The sequence below is a fragment of the Parasteatoda tepidariorum genome, chromosome 9 (assembly GCF_982258835.1).
Source record: "Parasteatoda tepidariorum strain Cologne lab strain chromosome 9, Ptep-v5.0, whole genome shotgun sequence".
NCBI lineage: Eukaryota > Metazoa > Arthropoda > Arachnida > Araneae > Theridiidae > Parasteatoda > Parasteatoda tepidariorum.
In genome coordinates this window covers 77,489,903-77,510,660 of record NC_141763.1, presented here as the reverse complement: position 1 = coordinate 77,510,660, position 20,758 = coordinate 77,489,903, and the positions used below count along the sequence as shown (strand labels likewise).

The window sequence follows — 20,758 nt, the reverse complement described above, 5'->3', positions numbered from 1 at the left end:
TCCAGAAAAGAATGAAAGCTGAAAATGGCACATAACGAATTCAAGCGTGACAGTCTGTCGTTACTTACAACCCTTTCTTCTTCTTTTTTTCTTTCTTTTTGGGTCGTAAATGACTGACTAAAACACGGCTATTGCGGTCATCTCTCATTCGTAAATTCTGTATGCGTTCGAGAACTTGAGCCAGGTTGTTTGGAATTGAGACGAGATTTTTAAATCTCATAATGGGTTCTGATGGTTAGAAGAAAGCCTAACTAAATGAAAGTGAACTTTAGGTTTGTGAAGATGATGAAAAATGGATGTTAGAAGTGAGAGTCATTTTAATACAAAAATGGATTTTGCAACATTTGCACGTAGTAGTACATTTTGTAACACGAATAAGTACACTTTTTCTTCCCAATTTAATATGGTAAATGGAATGATGGATAGCAGTGTATTTTCCCTCCAGTTTCCCATGAATTACGAACTTTAAAACATTTTGATCATATTAAAATGGAGTTACAGAAATTAATGTATTATATGGATGGTTGGCTGAATGTAAACAATAACAAACTTTCTAAAACCAAAAGAAATTTAGAAAATTTCCAATACATCCCTGCGCGTATATTATGCTTACGAAGCAATGTGTGAACAATCTTAATATTCTAGGAAGTTTTACAGTTATTTGTGTTTAAATTAAGGTGTAACCTTACCATTCATAAAAGTTTTCTGCAACTTACGAATTCCGACAGGTCATGAACCTAAAACAGATTTAAGGAAACTAATATCACAGCATAAATAAAATGTAAAGCTTGTCACGCTTTGAGTGTCCCTTATTTGGCTGTATTTGTGTAAAATTGCGCCGTTAATTAATTTTTAGGTATATCATAACAAGCTCACGGAGTTTTCCGAATTCATTCGTTGTTTCTTTCATTGAAAGTTAAATTGAAAAAACACATTATATTAAAAACAATACAAGTATAATATTACTGGATGGGCTTAAAGCTTAGGCGTAACAATCAATCGGAAGTAGTAACTATGAAGCCTTAAGATGAATTTTAACACCCAACGCCATCTGAGCCTAGCTTTACGTTGTCAACCATCGATAAATCTTTTTTTTCTTCTTTTTTTTTGCTACGTGTTTAATAAGTCTCTTTTGTGTCTATCAAAATGAAAACTTTCGGTCATATTAGCCACAGTACTCCTCAAATTTCTATTGGAGCTTTGTATCGATTGACAATACGAACTTCAAATGTCCTCTGAATATTAAAAGCTGAATTCATCGATACTTTATCTTCAGTCTAAAGTTATCGTCAGCCAAAGTTTTGAGTTAGATGAGCCAACTGGAGTTTTTAAATCTTAATTAGAGCTTATCCATATTTATTCTTTTATTAGTTTAAAACGTTTAATAGAGCATGATTATTATATAAGTACAGATTTTGTATTAAAAAAATTAATTTAAGAGCAAGAAAAATGGAGAGAATACTTCAGTTACTTAGTCAAATTGTACTTAGCCTTCATTAATACGAGATCATTTTAGAAAAAAAACATCTGCGCATTTTATAGAATTGGGTATAATATGAAAAAAACACAACTACTTCGATTTAGTAGGAACAACATATGACGCAATGCTAAACGAATGGAATTTAGTTGTTGTTTATTTAGTTATTGTTATTAGTAGTTGTTGTTATTTGTTTTAGTTGTTGTTGTTTATTTAGTTTCAATAACTTTTCTTTATAATCCAATAAAATCTGGCGAGCAGCTATTTAAACGATCGAACACTTCGTTTGTTTATTTGTGGCTTGAAGTTAGGCTCGCAGAAAATGCCGTTCATGGGTTAAATTTAGTAGGAACAACACAACCTGTGACGTAGGCTATATTATACCCAATTGAAATAAAATTAAAAATCAAACGATTAAAAAAAATAATAAATTTAAATAAAAATGAGGAAAAGCAAACGATAAAATCATCGTCTAAAACTGGCAGTTAGTCCTTTTTTCTTCTTCTCAGAGCAAGGTTCTGAACACATTCGGTCTGAGAGTACTGTCACATAGCTGCATTTTTTAAAGAAAAGAATTACTCTGTTTTTACATGGCCTAGCCTTAGACTTGAAACTCTTCATATAAAAAAAAGCAAACTCTGCAATAAATAATCAAAATATCGTAATTAGCAAATTATAGCAATTTGGTCTGAGAATGTTTCCACCTCGCAGCATTTTGATTAACAAAAAGCATTATTGAAACTCTTCAAATAATTCTCTTTGTAATATACAATTAAAATATTGTTATAAGCAAAATATCATTATGTTATCATAAAATTTAATTTATCATCAGTTAAAATTTCGACTAACAGTAATTTTAATTAAAATAAACTTTAAAAAATTTAACTGAGGCTTTATTTGACACTTTTAATATTTATCCTATAAAAAGCCAAATGAACAATTAATTTTGTAATAAAGCCTATTTATCAAAGAAAAAGATTCTGAATCAATTGATATATAATTTGAACACATCGGCGTAATTTCGTATTTCTTGAGTGCTAAAAAAATGACGCTTCTGATGTAGCGCAGAGCTATCATAGCAGCAAAACTTCTTCGAAGGATTCAATTGTTCACTTTCTAAATTTTGTTAATTACACCAATTCGTCATTGCCTAAATAATTTGTCATTGCAATTAAATGCAAAACATTAGCGGAATTAAAACTAAAATTAAAAGTAAAACTGAGAGCTTAAAGCTTCCAGCACGAAGTTGGACCAATTTCGCTACCTTTCTTTTTCGGAAAGTTCTAAAAATCTTGTCAAATTTTCGTAATTTGAGTTAGATACAGAGACTCTATGTCAATGAAAATATCTACACCAAATAAATGATTTTTATTCAAAATTTTATCTTGCTAAAATAGTACAGAAAAACTAAAATTTGTAAGCTTCGAGAGTGTCAAACAAGTTAGCTCAAATACAGCCACAATATTGTATGAATAAACGATAATTGCTTACAGTATTTTATTTTAACCTTTCGAACCTTTTGAATGCATGTTCAAGCACATTTGAATGTATAGGCTCTACTCAAACGTAATGGGACATATATGTCCCATCGAACGTTCCAAGCAAACTGTTGAGTAGAACAGATCCCATTTTACATTATTGATCATTATAGTCTGTTGAACTCCCCTCTTTTTATTCGGATGGCTGGCAGTACTTGTAAAATTATCGTGGTGGCATAAAGCTTTGAAGTAATAACATGTTGTTGGAGATTTTTTCATTATTTCACGAAAAAATGAATAACTAAAATAGAGCTTAGAGCTAAGAAAAATAGAGTGTAATAATATAAGTATTATTTATAACCTTTTATGTAGTTTCGAATCATAATTTGCATGATTCAAAACTACATAAAAGAAAGAGTGAATGATAATATATTCAAGGATCATTAGTCTCTCAAAAAGACTGATGGGACACTAATGTCCCAGTGCCTTACTGCATGAAGTTAATCCAGATTTTAACAAAAAAATATCTGTATTACTATCAATGGTAAAAAAAACGTTGTGCTGCCAAAAGAAATACTTTCGCTATGAAAAAATTAGAAATCAGTCTTGAAAGGATTAAATTTTTATTTTTGAAAACTTAAAATTAAATTATATAGACTTGATTGTATTAATTTTTTACTTACTGCACTAATATGACATTAATAAATTACTTATTAAATTAATTAATACTGAATGTTTAAAACATTACATATTCAGTTTTTCCAACAAATTATTATCAAATTTTCCATCAACTAATAATTAGTATTCAATTTAATAAGCGAGGTATAATATCGAGTAAATTAATAGCATCTTAGGTAATAAGGAATAAAATTTAAAATAACTTATTGTTTTAAAATATTTGTTAAAATGTGGAATGTTATTCAAGTTTGAAAAAAAAAAGCAGATGTTTAGTTTCAACACTTTAACGGCCTATCTCACAACAGTCATATATTCAAAGTTCTGGCTTTAAATTCATACACAAATGTAGATAAGGATGTGTGAAAACTTTTTTTTCTGCAGATGTTAAAAAAGTATATAAACTCAACTGTAAAAATGAATCGTCCTCTTTTATTCTTACAAGCAAAGTAAGTATACTTTAAATATTAAATAACTAAATTAAAATAATAATAATTATTATTTAAATTAAATATTTATGGTATTGCATAAGTAATATAAAAACTTATGTTATAGCTTGTTTAAATTTTTTTGTTTCATAAAAATTTCATTAGAAATCGACTCGTATTACTATAATTAATTTAATTCAATCATTAATGCTAAGACTCTACTACTGATATTACTGTAACTAAATTGCTAATATTATACTTATGTCATTATTAATTACTTTATATTTTTACTGCTAATTATTTTCTAATTATTGATACAGTTAAAATTATTATTAAAATTATTTATTGTGTAATTATATGTAATTACATCAAAAAAGGCGAATATTCCTAATTAAGTCTTTTTCAATTTTTAATTCAGGAGTGTTTAAATTAACTCTAAGAATTCTGGTAAAATAACCGTACTGTGTGGCAAAGACAGTTTAGGTATAAAAAAGAAACATAGTTCGAAATGAAAACCAAAATATATGGTATTTAAACCATTCATTTAGAAATTTTTCCGTTCATATGATAACGGATAAATTGTTAATTGTTTTAATAATAATAAATTGTTTAAATACCTTGCTTTAAAGTATCTTTATAAAATTCCAAACTTTACCCCCATTTAACAAATTTTATCACATATTATAACTTTGGTAAATTTTACCGAAGAGTTTTGGTAATAACTTTTAGATAAATTAAGGAGTAAAGGGGTTTTATTATCATGGTGTTTGGTCATGCGGTAAAATTCAGGAATTTTATCATGATACCATAGAGTATGGAAAAAATAACATTTATTCGGTACAATTTACTTTTCATTTTTATAATTTTAAGTTATACTACCTGTGTGGTAATGAAAACTTTAATTTTGAACTATTTTCCTACAAACGAATAGGTTGCCAAATGAATGCTTCAAATAATTTAAATTTCAGTTTTATTAACAAAACAATGTTTGTTGTTGTTTTTTTTTACCAGAAATGTCATTATTATACGAGTACGGTAGTTTTACCAGGTATTCTTTTCTCCGTGTAGACTAGTACGGTAGTTTTAAAAGGTATTCTTTTCTCCGTGTAGACTAGTATGGTAGTTTTACCAGGTATTCTTTTCTCCATGTTTCTAGTAGTTTTCTTCAAACCTGTTTTTGAACTTTTTGCTATATTTAATTTTAATCCTCTTGTATATTTTTGTATTAAAAATGCAGTTGGTATGTTGTTTGTAGTATTATCAAACTTACCAACAATTTTCCGCTTTGCATCGTTTTGTTATCAATTTAAAATAATGTCTGTCACAACGAATAATTCAACAGTAATAGCATAAATTACACCACAATAGCTACATATTATTTCAAATTCATAGACATTTAAAAATTGAATAACAATTCATCATTGACTGAAAATCATAAAATATTTTTAGTCGAGAAATCATAATATATTTTTAGTCAAATAATCAAAAAATCATAATATAATTTTAATCAAATAATAGAAAAATCATAAAATATTTTTAGTCAAATAATAGAAAAATCATAAAATATTTTTAGTCAAATAATTAAAAAATCATAAAATATTTTTAGTCAAATAATCAAAAATTCATAATATATTTTTAGTCAAATAATAAAAAAATTATAAAATATTTTTAGTAGCTGTAACTAACAATGAAGGCTTTCCTTATCGCAACTGTGGCCCTCTGCTGCCTCGCTGGTGTTTTCGCCAAGTCTGCATGCGAAGAACACCGTGAAAGGGAACAGAAATCCAACACCAAAGTCAAACTGATCCCCAAATGCACGCCAGAAGGTGACTATGAAGCCCTCCAATGCTTCGAAGGTTCCAGATTCTGCATGTGCTGGAGGCCAGACGGCAGCCACATTGTTGATCCCTCACTGAAGATCAAGACTTGTGCATGCCACGCTCATCGAGACAATGAACTCAGACGATGTAAGTAACCTCCAAACATCCTCAGTTAGAAATTTTCGTTCTAATATTATGGTAAAATAATCGGCAGCACATCCAATTAACCGTAAAGTTTACGGTGAAGAACGTTTTTACCTTTGTGTGTTTGAAACCGTTTACAACTAGCATGGTTAAATACAAAACTATCCTGTTTTTTAACCATTTACAACTAGCATGGTTAAATACAAAACTATCCTGTTTTTTAACCATTTACAACTAGCATGGTATCAAAACCATAAAAAAAGGAAATTAAGGTGGGATTATTAACAGTTTAGCAGCTTTAAGGTACAGTCATCTATGCGAGAATGAGGTTATTGTACTCTAACAGCCAGGGTCATAAGGGGGAGTCCAAAGGACTGGAAGACATTGGAGAAAGCATTGTGGTGTCAACGCTTGGACTCGAACCCCCATCCTGTCGATCAGGAGAATTACAGATTAGGCTTCTTGGCTACAATATGTACCCATTTGCAAGAAAAAAAGTGTTTTCCTTAGTTGGGTCTAATTTGTGCGTTAAAAGTTGTGGATGTTTAACCATGTTAGGTAAGTAACCATATTAAGTAGACAATTTAATAACCATATTTAGTAATAAACGGTTTTTCTCACAAGTAAAAGTTTGAATACCATCTTATTTATGGTTATTTGTCTCTTTTATTTGAATATGGTAACATAATATTAAAGAAATTGTTAATTCAACATTGACGAAATTTTTAACAGTGTATTGATACGCTGAACTAAGTAATTGCCGCAGTATTTGGTTTTCCTACCAATAAATTATAACCAACGTTAATGTCTTATAACAATAAATTTTATAATTGATAGTTAATAAACTGTGTGTTTTCCAGTATGTAATAACATAATCATAAAGAAATAATAATCTAACTTCTAAGAATTATTATAATATGCTTTTTCCACCTGATATTTATGTAAGATATAAACAATATACTTTTTAATGATAAACTGCAAACGAAAAAAAAAACTTTTTAATAACTAGGAGTTAAAGCAATTAAATATATAACGTAATCTACTAAATCAGTGTAATTTAGAACGTTTTATAAATAATATCATTTTTATTTTGAAATTTCAACTGACTTTTAATTGTAAAATATTAATTTGATAAAATAGCTTAATTATGATTTCTGAACTTGTTTTTGAATAGAAAATGAGTATACACTTTTAAGAAGTCATTAATGACAAAGTGCTAAACTATTCCATTTTGGTGATGGTGGAAAATTAGGAATATTTTATGCTTTAAATAATATTTTCCTTACACTGCTACAAAAGGAATAGAAACATCTAATATTCATGGCAGTTTCTTCAAAATATTTTTTTCTCCAATGTAGAACTTTTGATTTGTATTTTTATCATTCGGAATCCGAAAAAACTGCTCTCCAATTAAAATAAATTAATATAATGAACTCAGCATCAAAGTTTCAGAATTGTTTTTATTTCTAAACAGCACGTAGTTTTGAAACTTGCAATTAATAACAAATAAATCCTTAATTTGCACACACTATATTTTATTTAACACATTATATTTTTAAATAAATCATTTTATTAATATTTTTTGTTTTAAAGTTTAGTTTATTGACGTAAAGTTTGAACTCAACTCTAGAAATTATTTTATATGGATAAGCAAACCATGAAGCATTTTTATTTTCTAAAATATGTTTTAATAGCAAACATATTCAAAAGTTTATAAGGTAAGAAAAATTCCTACATATGCATACAGCAAATACTTCAAAATTTAAATTCAAAGAATTACTGGAATTTCAAACACTATTCCGGTTTAAATTCACAGAGCTCATTAAGGGTATTAAATTAAAATTTTTAAAGTTAGAGAAGAAAATTTCTAGCTGTTTTAAAAGGGACGAATTAGAAGGAAGGAATTTTACAGGAATTAAAAAAAAAACCGTGTAACATTTAATTTTTACAAAAATTTGGACAAAAGTCGCTAAAACAATCTGAAAAAAATTATGAAGTTGAAAAAGTCGTATTAATGTGTATCGGTATACTTAAAATTTTCTGGTATTAGAACTTGTATTAGAAGAACCTCGGAATGAATTGATTTTGAGGACAATTTCTTTTACCTTTACAGCTGCCCAGGGAATCATCGGTAACTTTGTCCCCATGTGCAACCAAGACGGAACCTACGCAAAGAAACAGTGCCATGGATCCATCGGACTCTGTTGGTGCGCAGATGAAAGTGGCAAGCCAGTATCGGACTCTTTGAGAGGAGATGTTGACTGCTAATCAGTTTGTACATAGACCATCAAATAAACTATCACTAGCTGCTCAAGTATAACATTCGTTTTACTTTATTGTAACAAAATTGCTTAACACAAAACAACGTAACAACAGCAAAACATTTTATTCAATGGACACCGAATTTTTTTAATAATAATTTAAAACTTCTTTACAAACAAATGAACAATCTTAAATATATCGGGTAATATTAACGAGTAAAAAACAAGGAATTTTCAGTTAGTGTTACCATTTAATATGCAAAGTACAGATTTAAAAAGTAAGGGGCCCAAGTGCAAGAATTTACAGTTAAAGTAACAAGTTTAGGGTAAAAAATAGAGTTTTTAAGGAAACAAGTAAAAGTACTTCCAGAAAAAATTACGAATTTCAAGAAAAAGTTACTGCTTTGAAAATTAATTGGTAATAATAAAAGAATTTATATTTTAAGAAAAAAGTTTAGAGTAAAGGCACAAATTTAAAATTTACATGTCAGGAAATCGCATTTTCTGTAAAAAAAAATTTAGAGTAATGAGTGCATCTTTAAAAAAACAGCAGTAACAGATTGAAATATAACTATTTACAGTTTATTTTGTATTTTGTGAATTTACTTTAACTGTTCAAAATACAAAATAGTTATATTTACATATTGAAATATAACTATTTTGTATTTTGTACAGTTAAAGTAACTGCACCGAGAAAAAAATTATAGTCAAAACTACCAAAATATGGTAAAATGTACCGTCTTTCTGGCTCTATGAAAACACCAAATATCTCAGTAAATTTTACCGATGCCATTTGGAATTGGTTTTGGCAAAAATAATTAAAAAATATGGTTTATAATGTGTGATAAAATTTGGTAATTTTATAATATACATTAAAGCATGGCAGAAAAACAATTTATTCGGTTAAATTTACTTTTCAGTTTTGTATTTTGTACTAAATAATGATAATAAGTCAAATTTTAAAATTTTCAACTTCATCATCTTCGCTCTCAATTGCTCTTCTGAAAACATATGATAATAAGAACTATAATTATGAAAACTGGAATTTTCGGTAAACCGTTACCATATTAATGCAAAAATTACCAAATAAATGATATTTTTTTTGGATTTGAATAAGTTATGTTTTTTTTTATTATCCGAAATGTTAGTGACATACCATGCGGTGATTTTATCGGAATTTCTTTTCCGCATAAGTTAAACAGAACACATTTCACTTAATGAAATAACCAACAAGAATTTTGAAAACGTCAATCAGTTACTTAATAAATAAGAAAATTACGTTCTCCTTAGAATAACACAAAAGGAAAAAAAACCTTTTCCTTCTGTCAAAGAACCTCTTAAAGTATTAGTGTGAAATACGAATTAGTTTTGAAACGCAAAGAATTACGAACCGTACAAAAATTTAGCAACTCAAGAATTTGCAACTGAAGGGACAAGCTTCGATTCAAATTTGTTTCGAACCGTATGAGATGAAAAGTACAAGCTAACTTAATTGCATTTACTTGTAACTTAAGGGTTGTAACATCGAAAACCTGCAACAAGCAGATAAGTTATTGATTATCTGCTTTGTTGCACAATTGAGCAGGTAAGTTTGACCACAAAAAAATTTAATTCCTAAATTTTCCATTCTAAAAAGTCGATGTTCAGTCTGCAAAATAAAAAATGGATAACTCTGAATAACTTCTAATGTAATTATCGGATCCTCACGTTCTAGGACTCAATCTTAATGTTTGGAGGGGATGATTTCAAATATTCTAATCATTAGCCCAGATGGTATTTTAAGTTATAAAAATCGGTTACAAAGCGCATTTTCTCTGAATAAATATACCTCTCTTCCAATGGTTTCGGATTTATTGGCTACCTGGGAAATATGATGCCCAAAGTAAAGTCAAGAGAACGGTTTTAAGTTTGAACCTCTTAGTGGTAATTTAATTTAATGCATATTTCGCCATATGTCGAGAACTTTTTAAGCAAATTGAGATGTTTTTGCACACAACTATAAAATTCGTTTATCCAAATAAAAATCAATGTGAAAATAGCTTTTAATAAATATTTATTATCTTTTTTTATGTTCATTTTATTTAATAATTGTAAAAAAAATTGAATTGTAAGGTATATAACTTTTTACATCATTTTAAAAAATTTAATTTTACATGGTAAAATACAAAACTTGAGCGAAATCGATCTAATAGTTTCTGTGAAACAGAATTTTAAAGAAGTCGTTTATTTAAAGTTCGATTTTTCAGGAACTACTTGACTGATTTCTCTCAAATTTAATATTTTGCCATATAAAATAACATTCCTTAAAATGATTTAAAAAATCGTAATTTGAAAAAAAATGTAAAAAATTTTAATTGTAATTGTGAAATTTCTATTACCAATTTTAAGTAAAATAATAAAAAAACAAAATATTTGGCATATAATTATCTTTGGATATACGAATATTATAATTGTGAAATTTTCAATTTGCTTTAAAAATATTTCGAGATCTGGAAAAATATGCGGAAAATAAAATTGAAATTAAGAGGTCAACACTTTGGATTGCTCTCTTGAGCAAATTATGGGCACTATATTCCCCAGATTACGGCAACCCCCGATATTTTGGAGATCAGAAATCCGAATTCGTTGAAAAAAGAGGTATGTTGATTCAGAGAAAGTATTGTCTGCACTATTTAAAAATAGCATATTTCAGATCACCTCTTTGAATCTTTGGGATTGGTTTCTGGAACATGAAGATCCGATTGTTTCATCAAAAGTTATTACGGGTGGTCCGTTTTTCATTTTACGCTTTTTACATTTTTAAATATGCTTTGAAACATAGTTATGATGCCTGCATATCCCTGCTATATATTCTATATGCGAACTTAATTAGAGTTTAACAGAAAATACTTTTCAAATCGATAAGATTGTGTCCTAGAGCAAGAAAATTCAATCATTAAATCAAAAGTTATTTAGGTTTATCCATATTTTCGTTTGCTCACTGTACGTTAAATTCAAAGAAATAAGTAAGAAGTTTTCGGGGAACAAATATTTTGCATTTGACATTCTTATAGGAAAGGTGTAAGGTCTGTTTTAATTGCAAAAAAATCAGAAATGCTAATGATAAGAGATTTGTGAATCTCAGGTGACTGGTAAAATCGTTGTTTAAGAAATTGTAGCTAGTGCTCTTTAATTTAATAAAATTTAACATGAAAGAAAAGCGTTGTTGCACTTCACACTATTTCTTGTCATACTGTCTTCTTGAAATTGGTATTATATAATAAATTTTTAACTTTTTGTAGACTCTCACTTATAACAAAAAGCAAAGGTATTACACGCGGTGAAAAAAATTCAGGCAAAATTACTGTATTTGTAACTCTGGTGATAACTAAACCGTCTTCTTACCGTACTTCTGGTGATAACTAAAATATACGCTGATTAAACCATTCATATGCTACCATTTGTATGATATAGGTTTACCGAAAATCCAAGTTTTCAAAATTATTGTTCTTGTATCCACACGTTTAGTAAAAATATAAAACTGGTAAGCAAATTTAACCATAAAATTTCCTTTATGCCATGCTCTAAGGTATCGCCCTAAGAACCAAAGAGCATAATAAAAATATTTTATTGTTATTCTTACCAAAAATCCTTACCAAAGAACTTCCGTAAAAATTACTACTCTTTTACCACTACGTTAGGTCTACTACTACGCTTCTACTATTACTACGTTCAACAACAGTGGATTTCAAACTGTACAGTGTGAGCATAAAAAGGAACACTCTAAATAACTTTTGATCTAGTGATCGGATCATCACATTCTCAAGAATTCACATTCTTAAAGATTAGAGGGGTGGATTCAAACATGTTAACAAATTAGTACAGATGCTTAGTTTAAGTTATGAAATCAGGCACAAAAACATTATCTGAATACACATGCCTTTTTTTAGCCGATTCAGATTTTTGACCTTTAAAATACAGAGGGTAACAGCAATCTGGGAAGTATAGTCCCCACAGCTTGGCCAGGAGAGTAATCCAAAGTTTGAACCCCTTATTGTTAATTTCACTTTTTGCGTATATTACCATCGAAAATTTTTTAACCGAATTGAAAAATTTTTGCAACCAATTATGAAGATTGTTTATCCAAATATAATTTTATGCAAAATAATGAATTTTAGTAAATATTTATGATTTTTTTATTATTTTACTTAATAATAGTCGAAAATAATTGAATTGTAAGGTATACAATTTTTACTTTATTTTAAAGTATGAAATTTTTTATGAAAAAATGCAAATGTTGGGGGAAATGAGTTGAATAGTTTAAGAGAAATCGAATTTTAAATAACCGACTTCCTTAAAACTCAATTTCTCAGAATTTATTTGACCGATATCGCCCAAATTTTGTATTTTATCAAGTAAGATTGCATATTTTAAAATGATGTAAACAATTGTATACCTAACAATTTTAAATTTTTTTCGACCATTATTGAATAAAATAATAAAAAATCATAAATATTTACAAAATTTTCTTTTTTGCTTGGAATTTCCTTTTAAAAAAAACTTTTACAATCATGTGCAAAAATTTTTCAATTCTGTTAAAAAGCTCTCGAGATATGACAAAATACGCAAAAAGTAAAATTAATATCAAGGGGTTCAAACTTTGAATTGCCCTGCTGACCAAACTATGGGGATCATATTTCGCAATCAGCGGCTACCCTCTGCATTTAGGGGGACAAAAATCCGAATCTGTTAAAAAAAAGTCATGTTTATTCAGAGAAAGTACGTTTTTGTGTCTGCTTTCGTAACTTAAAATATCGTCTGCTCTGATCAATTAGCATATTTGATGCTAATTGATGCCTCTCGAACCATTTAGGTTGAATCCCAGAACGTAAAGATCCGATCATTAGATCAAAAGCTATTCAGGGTGGTCATTTTTTTGTGCCCTGTACATGGTCCTTAAGTACAAAGTCTCTGTGCTATATAAATCTACATGCTTTCAAATAGCGCAACCTAAATTTGAACGGAGTCGTAAAAATTTTCAAAAATAATCAAATTAATCACTACTAAAATTATAAACTGGAAAGTGGAGAAGTTCAAAAGGTCATGACGTTTTCGCGTTAGGGTGACATTCTAACAGTATTTTATTTTATGCTAATAGCTTTCGAATTGCTAAAAATACTCTCACTCACTTTTTTACAGATAAGTTTATAAAATTTTGAAGTAAAAAACAATAAGAAATATAATGAGTTTTACGATTTTGTTGTCAGAAAAATATCATTTAATTTTAAAAGGAGTTCAATATACTTGCTATATACTATAACAGTCATTGGACAGCCGAGACAATTTTTGGATTTACGACTTTGTTCAAAGCCATTGCCTTGCAATTTTTAACCCAATCCAGAAGACAAGGGAACTCCTGGATTCAGTATGGGGAGAAGTTTACATTCGTGGAGGGCTTTTTGAAGGAACTAACACGCATTCGCGTTACATGGGGCTGAAAACCACGAAAATGTCCCACAGTAACCCTGGCGCAAGGAAACTCTAACCCATGTTCCGTCAACCGCAGAGGATATTTTACGTAAGCTCTATGGTCGGTGCAAGCCGGAAGCGGAATTCGTATCTATCAGCCATTGTTGGGTTCGAACCCGGTTCACCTCATTGGAAGGCGAACGCTCTATTCCCTGAGTCATCACTGCTCCAAAAGCTCAATGTCAGAAGTGGGGTTCGAACCCACGCTCTCTTCCAAAAACGCACTCTTTTGCGTTATGAAAAAATTGATTTCATGTTTTTTAAGTTGCATTTCCATTTCCTTGTTTAGCTAATATAATGAAAAATAAAGAGAACTGCTTAAAAAAAAGTTATTTGAGTAAATAAATCTGACTTAATAATCTAATAAAATTTTATTTTTGTGCATTTAAATATAGTTGTTGAAAATCTTAATATAAATATCGAAATATATAATCGGCTTAATATCTTCTTTAAAACTTCTGTGAGATAGATTGCTTTAAAAAAATAGAAACACATTTCTTAAAGTCAATTGTAAATTAGTAGAAAATTTAATCTTTCTTCATTTTCAAATAAACAGAAATATTTAATGAATTTAATTTTAAGAATCCAACTTTTATTTCTCAGAAAATTAGATAAAACATTTCGCTCGTTTATCTATTTCTTATAAATGTATTTAAAACTAACCCTTCATAATTTTAAATATATTATTTTTACATTTAAAAATAATGAATCCGTGTTTTTAAAAATAATCATTTTCAATTAACTTAGCTATTAGCTTTAAACTAAAATCTTTTTAAAAAAACTTTGTTCATAACTGGAATCTTAGTTTAAAAAAAAAACAATATGAAAGAAGACCTAGTAACAGCCTAACAGATGTCATTTGAATCAAAATTTCAGATTCTTTTATCTTCTTAGATTCAGATTCTTTTTCTGGGGGTCTTCTCCTGATTAAAGCCTGTGTATATATGTGTGAAATCAAAAACCTGTTAACCTTGGCCCTTGTATAAGAACGAAATTCATTTTTCTTCTGCTCACTTCTTCTTGCTGATAAAGTAAGTCATGAATTGGTTGTAATTGTCTTTTTCCTACTGAAATATGTTTATTTTATTTTTCAACAGTTAAATATCAACCTCAACAATATTATTTGAAAAATAAAACACTTAATTACAAGTAACGAAATTATCTATTTTATCGTGATATAATTTGTTAAAACGATAATTTATTAGAAATGTTCAACATCTTTACTACTTTTTTGCGTAGCTTGATTTTCGTTTGTTCAATTTTTTTTAAAAATAATCATAACAAACCAAAATAAGGAAAATATTCTTTTATATGATACAACAAAATGTGATAACGCAATAACTGATTATTTTTTATATAAATTTTGCAAATAAAAAAAATATGATGGGAAGTATAGAGGTTGTTTAAAAATTTGACCGATAAATTTAGTGCTGTGATAGCGTATTCTAGAACATGGAGTTGGAAAACACGTTGAAAGGATGAAAATTCGAAGAACCCATGGAAGTTTTGACTCCATACTGAAAACAACTACAAAATATAACAACTAACTAGTTAACTGCAAAAAAAATTTGTTTGATTAACTAATACAAGAAGGGGTGTTCGTAGCTAATGTCATTGTACAGTTAACAACAACATAAAAATATTCCAAGGGTTAATAGTTTTAGGGTTTATACCCACATGGAAAAAACTAAGAAGTGATAGTAATATTAATATTTTTTTTACATTATTATGTTTATAGCTACTTGAACATTTTATTTTCTCTAAGTTAATATATGTAGATCCGAATTCGGAGGATATGAAATTTTAATTCGAAAGCGGAATCGAATATTAAGAAATTTTCAGCTTCTTTATAACAAAGTTGATACCAGTTTTGAATTTTTTCCAGGTGCGTACGAACTCTGGGTTTGCTTTTGATGTCTGACGCAACAACAATCAGTGCAATGACAACTTTTTGTGTGTGTGTCTTCAGGCATTGCAAAAAATAATTATTTAAGGCAACCCTATAAGATAATAAGAATCATGCTGATTAAGATCCGGTGAACGTGGAGGCTATACATTGAGACCCGCTCGTCCCGTGCTTTTTTTTATTCAATTTTCACCCTTTAATCATGTTTTATTAGCTAATGCTCGGTGGAACGTTTATCTCTTCTTGTTACCTTTTATCAAGCCTGTGAATTTCCTGATGGAATTTATAAAAATATTTTGCGAAATATACACAATATAAAATTTATTACTTATGGCGCAGTAGTGAAAAACTCTCTTCTTAATTTTGATGAGTTTAAAAATTGCATAATGAAAGAAACTGTGTAATGTTACGAAAAACCCATAAAATTACAGTCCTTTGATAACCGTATTTGAGGTTTGCTTCATTGCAATATCAAAATATCAATATTAATCAACATCAAAATGTAGTAAGTCATTATTTTACAATATTCTTCGATAATTAAAAATTGATTGTTTTTAAATGGCAACTATCATCTCTATTTCTATATTAAAAAATCGTAAGAGCCGCTGACACCACCGCTGTTTCCGGTGTTCAACTTAACGTTACATTTTTGTTTGCTGCACAAAAGCTTCAAAACTTAGAAAATTGAAGTTAATAAAGTGCGTAAAAACGTACAGGAATTACGATGGCATGAAAAAAATATCATTCAACAACTATTAACTGTTGAACTTGTTGGAAAAAAAACATATAGGCTGCTATACAGGTCTCAGAAATTCAACTAACGAAAGTTCTTGCAATTTTAATTGCTTTTCACCCGAATTTTTTCCCATTTTCTTTTTTACATCACATTTTTTTAGCTACGCACAAACTAGATGATTTAAAAATTTGAAATTACGATGGCTTGTAGAAAAATGTACAGGGAGTACGACGAAAGAAACAAATTTAACATTCGACTGTTAGTTTGAGAATAATTAACTTTTAAACTTGTTGAGACATTAGAAAAGTAATATGCTTGGTAGACTTGTAACTCAATGTAATGCAACTATGTAGTAAAAATTAGATGTGCTATTGATGAGGCATTTTTCCTTGTAATCTCATTGCGAATCTTGTTTCAAAACTCTAGTTTGTTCGAAAATTATTGCACATTTAAGTGCTTTTTCGTGATTTTTTCTTCAGATACATATTTCTAAGATATAAATCACAGCATTGAAATTTTTAAAATAATAAAAAATAATAAAGAGTGATAAAAACTGTTCCCTAATTGAATTGCTTTAAGTCTCGTCATCGAGTAAAATTAATTTTAATTTATTCCTTCTTATTGAGTCTCACAATCCGTATTCTTAAGATTAATTTTTTTAAGACCTATTCGAAGGTAACTTTTTTCAAATCTATTTTTCCGAGATTCATAAAATGTTCTGAAATAAAACTACAATTATTGTAAATTTTGAAAAACAAAAAGCTCTGTGTTTCGTAGAAAATATTGGCGTTTAAGAAAAAAAATAATAAGGAATGAGAATCAATTGCGGTGATTGGAGAGTGGAGTGAGCAGAAGGCAGAGCCTCCTAGTTAATTAAAATTTTAAAAAAATTGAGATTAAACCAAATTTTATTTTAAAAAATATTTCCTTAATCCGTTGACTCTTGAGTTTGAAGAAATTATTTTTTTAAGGAATGACTTTTCTTCCTGATAACTTTTCTTCCAGATTAACATGTCTTGCAAATTTGTTTTTAATTCAGCATCAAGGTAAAATACAAGTATATAGCTTTATGTCAAATTATGATTCCAAGTAAAATTTTATGACTCTATGTAAAATTAATTATTCCAGTAACATGCTTTTCAGAATGTTTCATTATCTTACTTAATATTGTGTGCCGACCGGATTGTGTGATTGTTAGAGAGATTACCTCACATCAGAAAGGTCCTGGGTTCGAATCCCGGGCGCTGTTTCATTCGCTATACTATCTGTCCTTACTGTAAGAAACGATGGTCATCTAATATGGTGCCCTTGACAAAGTGAATAACAAATCTGCCCTACTGATACCTGACAGACAAATGTCAATCAGGTGGCCATTGGAAGAAAAAAAACCTTCAAACTGGGGTGTAAAAGTCTCTTTCATAATAAATTATTACACATTTTTCTTAGTTAACATTAAAAGGAAATCACGTAAGTGTTTATCATTGACTAAAAATTATATACCTTATAGTTTTAGTAGCTGCAACTGAAAATGAAGGCTTTCCTTATCGCAACTGTGGCCCTCTGCTGCCTCGCTGGTGTTTTCGCTAAGACTGCATGCGAAGAACATCGTGAAAGGGAACAGAAATCCAACACCAAAGTCAAACTAGTCCCCAAATGCACACCAGAAGGTGACTATGAAGCCCTCCAATGCTTCGAAGGTTCCAAATTCTGCATGTGCTGGAGACCAGATGGTAGCCACATTGTTGACCCTTCATTGAAGGTCAAGTCCTGTGTGTGCCACGTTCACAAGGACAGGGAACTTCAGAAATGTGAGTGATTTTTTTGAAAAATCCACTAGTTTTGTTTTAGAGAATTTTTATAAATATACTATAAGGATGTAGACATATTTTGTTCTGGAAGGAAAGTTTTCGTTTCATTTAAACACAGTACAAAACATAAAGCAATGCTTGAAGCACCTTTTTCAATTTTATTTGAATAGAATGGGGGGGATGAAATAGCCCTAGATATAACAGTAAAAGTTCAAGGACTTAAAATAAAATATATTTTTCAATTACAATCTAATAAAATTCGTCAACTAGTTTTATCAGTTTTATATTTCCTTTAAACTCTAAAGAATCTGGTATCCAATGAAAGTTTTAGCTATACAATCATCCGATTTGTAGCAATCAATTTATATTGTGCCAATGACAATATGTCCTTAATCCACCTCATAATTGCTAGTATTGTGAATATACGATAACGATTTCTACAGTAGATAAAAAACGATTCAGTTTATTTTGTTATATTACAATATATTGACCATAATCAATTAGACATTTATTCTGATGTGACGATACTCTCATTGTATGCAAGGCCCCTCTCGTATAGCTAATGCTTGAACCCAATTGCATAATCGTTCTTGACTTCGTCCTCCGCTTGAGACAACAGTACCTTTACAGTACTTTTTTTAAACTCTTCGAAGATGTGGCAGGGGATGATAACGGTGGGCAGTTGAAACAGATCTGGTGGGTTAAACTTCCTATTTGAATCGTTGTTTGGATATGTAGTGACTGAGTTTCGATTGGTATGGTAAGGAAACTTCAAAATAAAATTGAATAACTTTTACTACAAAATAGGAAAACACAAAATAAGCAAACGATCTTTGGCCAAACAACCTTGTCCATTGCTGGCTTACTCCTTTTAGGAAGGAGGTAATTCCCGAAAGTCATGCGATGGCGGGTCCATCTCTTAATTAACACAAATAATAGACAAAATGATAAATTCTGGTATTTCTGGACGTGTGTGGTCCTGCACATTATTGAAACAGGAGGACTCCACTAGAAAGTTTACGGAAACATTCAATTTTATTGTCTTTCACAACCTTGTTATCATTCTTTGTACGCGCAGTTAACTATTGCCTTCTTGAATCACACGAGAAATTATCTTTTAGGCCAGCCACCATTTTTATTAATGACATAATTTTAGTTTAATGGCCTCTGCCTCGTTATTTATTGACTGTTTTTGTAAGTTCAAGATACTTAAATAATACTAATTTCTGTTGCATTTATAAAATGTAATTAAATAAAAGAAATTTACGATTCTAGCTTCTAAAGGAATGGTTGGCAATTTCATTCCCCAATGCAATGATGATGGAACCTATGCTCGAAAACAGTGCCATGGATCCACTGGTTTCTGCTGGTGCGCTGATGAAGCAGGCAAGAAAGTATCCGAATCTGTAAGAGGAGATCCCAACTGTTAATCAATTTTGTACATAGATCATCAAATAAATTCATACTGGATGCTCTAGTGCATTGTAATTTTTTCTTTCTCATGAGTTTTATCAAGCACACATACAGGTTCTTACAATACTCATCATCGAAAATGAGATTAGGGGTAAAATAACTTTAACAAAGGAATGATTTAGCACACAAACATAAAAAGTAAAAGAATAGAAATAGCCTTCAACTATGATACTACATTAGTTTGACAATTAACAACACCCTCTTATCATGGTTGTTTTATATATATATATATATATATATATATATATATATATATATATATATATATATATATATATATATATATATATATATATATATTAATCAAATAATGTATCTTATTGTTAAGTCACGTAAATTTGGGGACAAATTAAAACTGTATAGGAGCCCATGCCCGGAAATATCGTAGTAAGCAGCTCAGAGTGCTTTCCATTATGAATTTGTTCAGATGAACACGAAAAAACAGCTCATAAGAAGAAAACGCCCCTAGCCACGAACAACGACATTTCCGTGTATGGATTCCTATGCAATTTTAACACTGATGATGTTTCCTATTTCCCCTAGAAGTTTGTCGCAGCATTGCTTGACCCCTTGTTATATAAAGTTTTTAAACTTGTACATTTTAACAATAATAGAATACAAATAGCATTTTTTTAAAAATAAATAATCTGTAGCTTGGAAAAAGTAACCGATTGTATGAAGTTTATTAAAGTATGAAGTTTATTAAAAAATCTTATGCAACAAGAAAAAAAAAATTTTACCCCGTGTAATAATTTTAAAATATAGTTGAGAAAAATTTATCTAATAATTATTTCTCTTTCTTCTTTTAGGTTTTGTTTAATTTGTTGGATTGCTTTTGTTGAAATTTTTTAATTAGTTTAAATTAAACAGTAAATCAGCCAGTTACAATAATTAATTTTTTTTTTTGAAAAATCACTTTTCTTTTATTTCCTCACATTTGAAACCTTTTTTAACTTAAACCATAAGTATAATGGAAATAGGTACACATTTTTTATGAAAATTTTTTTTTGCTAATCCACTAAATCTGTAAGCATCAGTATTAAA

General features: G+C 29.2%; 2 protein-coding genes across 2 annotated transcripts; both read left to right on the top strand.

Annotated features, from left to right (window-relative positions):
* The first annotated feature begins 5,730 nt into the window (after positions 1-5,730).
* Positions 5,731-8,342, top strand: LOC107450291 (U20-hexatoxin-Hi1a). Its single transcript, XM_043057848.3, has 2 exons — positions 5,731-6,025; positions 8,136-8,342. Exons 1-2 carry the CDS (start codon positions 5,746-5,748, stop codon positions 8,288-8,290), a joined length of 435 nt encoding a protein of 144 aa, XP_042913782.3. The 5' UTR covers positions 5,731-5,745; the 3' UTR covers positions 8,291-8,342.
* Positions 8,343-17,948: 9,606 nt separating this feature from the next.
* On the top strand, positions 17,949-19,718 carry LOC107450302 (U20-hexatoxin-Hi1a). Its single transcript, XM_016066067.4, has 2 exons — positions 17,949-18,241; positions 19,517-19,718. Exons 1-2 carry the CDS (start codon positions 17,962-17,964, stop codon positions 19,669-19,671), a joined length of 435 nt encoding a protein of 144 aa, XP_015921553.2. The 5' UTR covers positions 17,949-17,961; the 3' UTR covers positions 19,672-19,718.
* Positions 19,719-20,758: the final 1,040 nt, after the last annotated feature.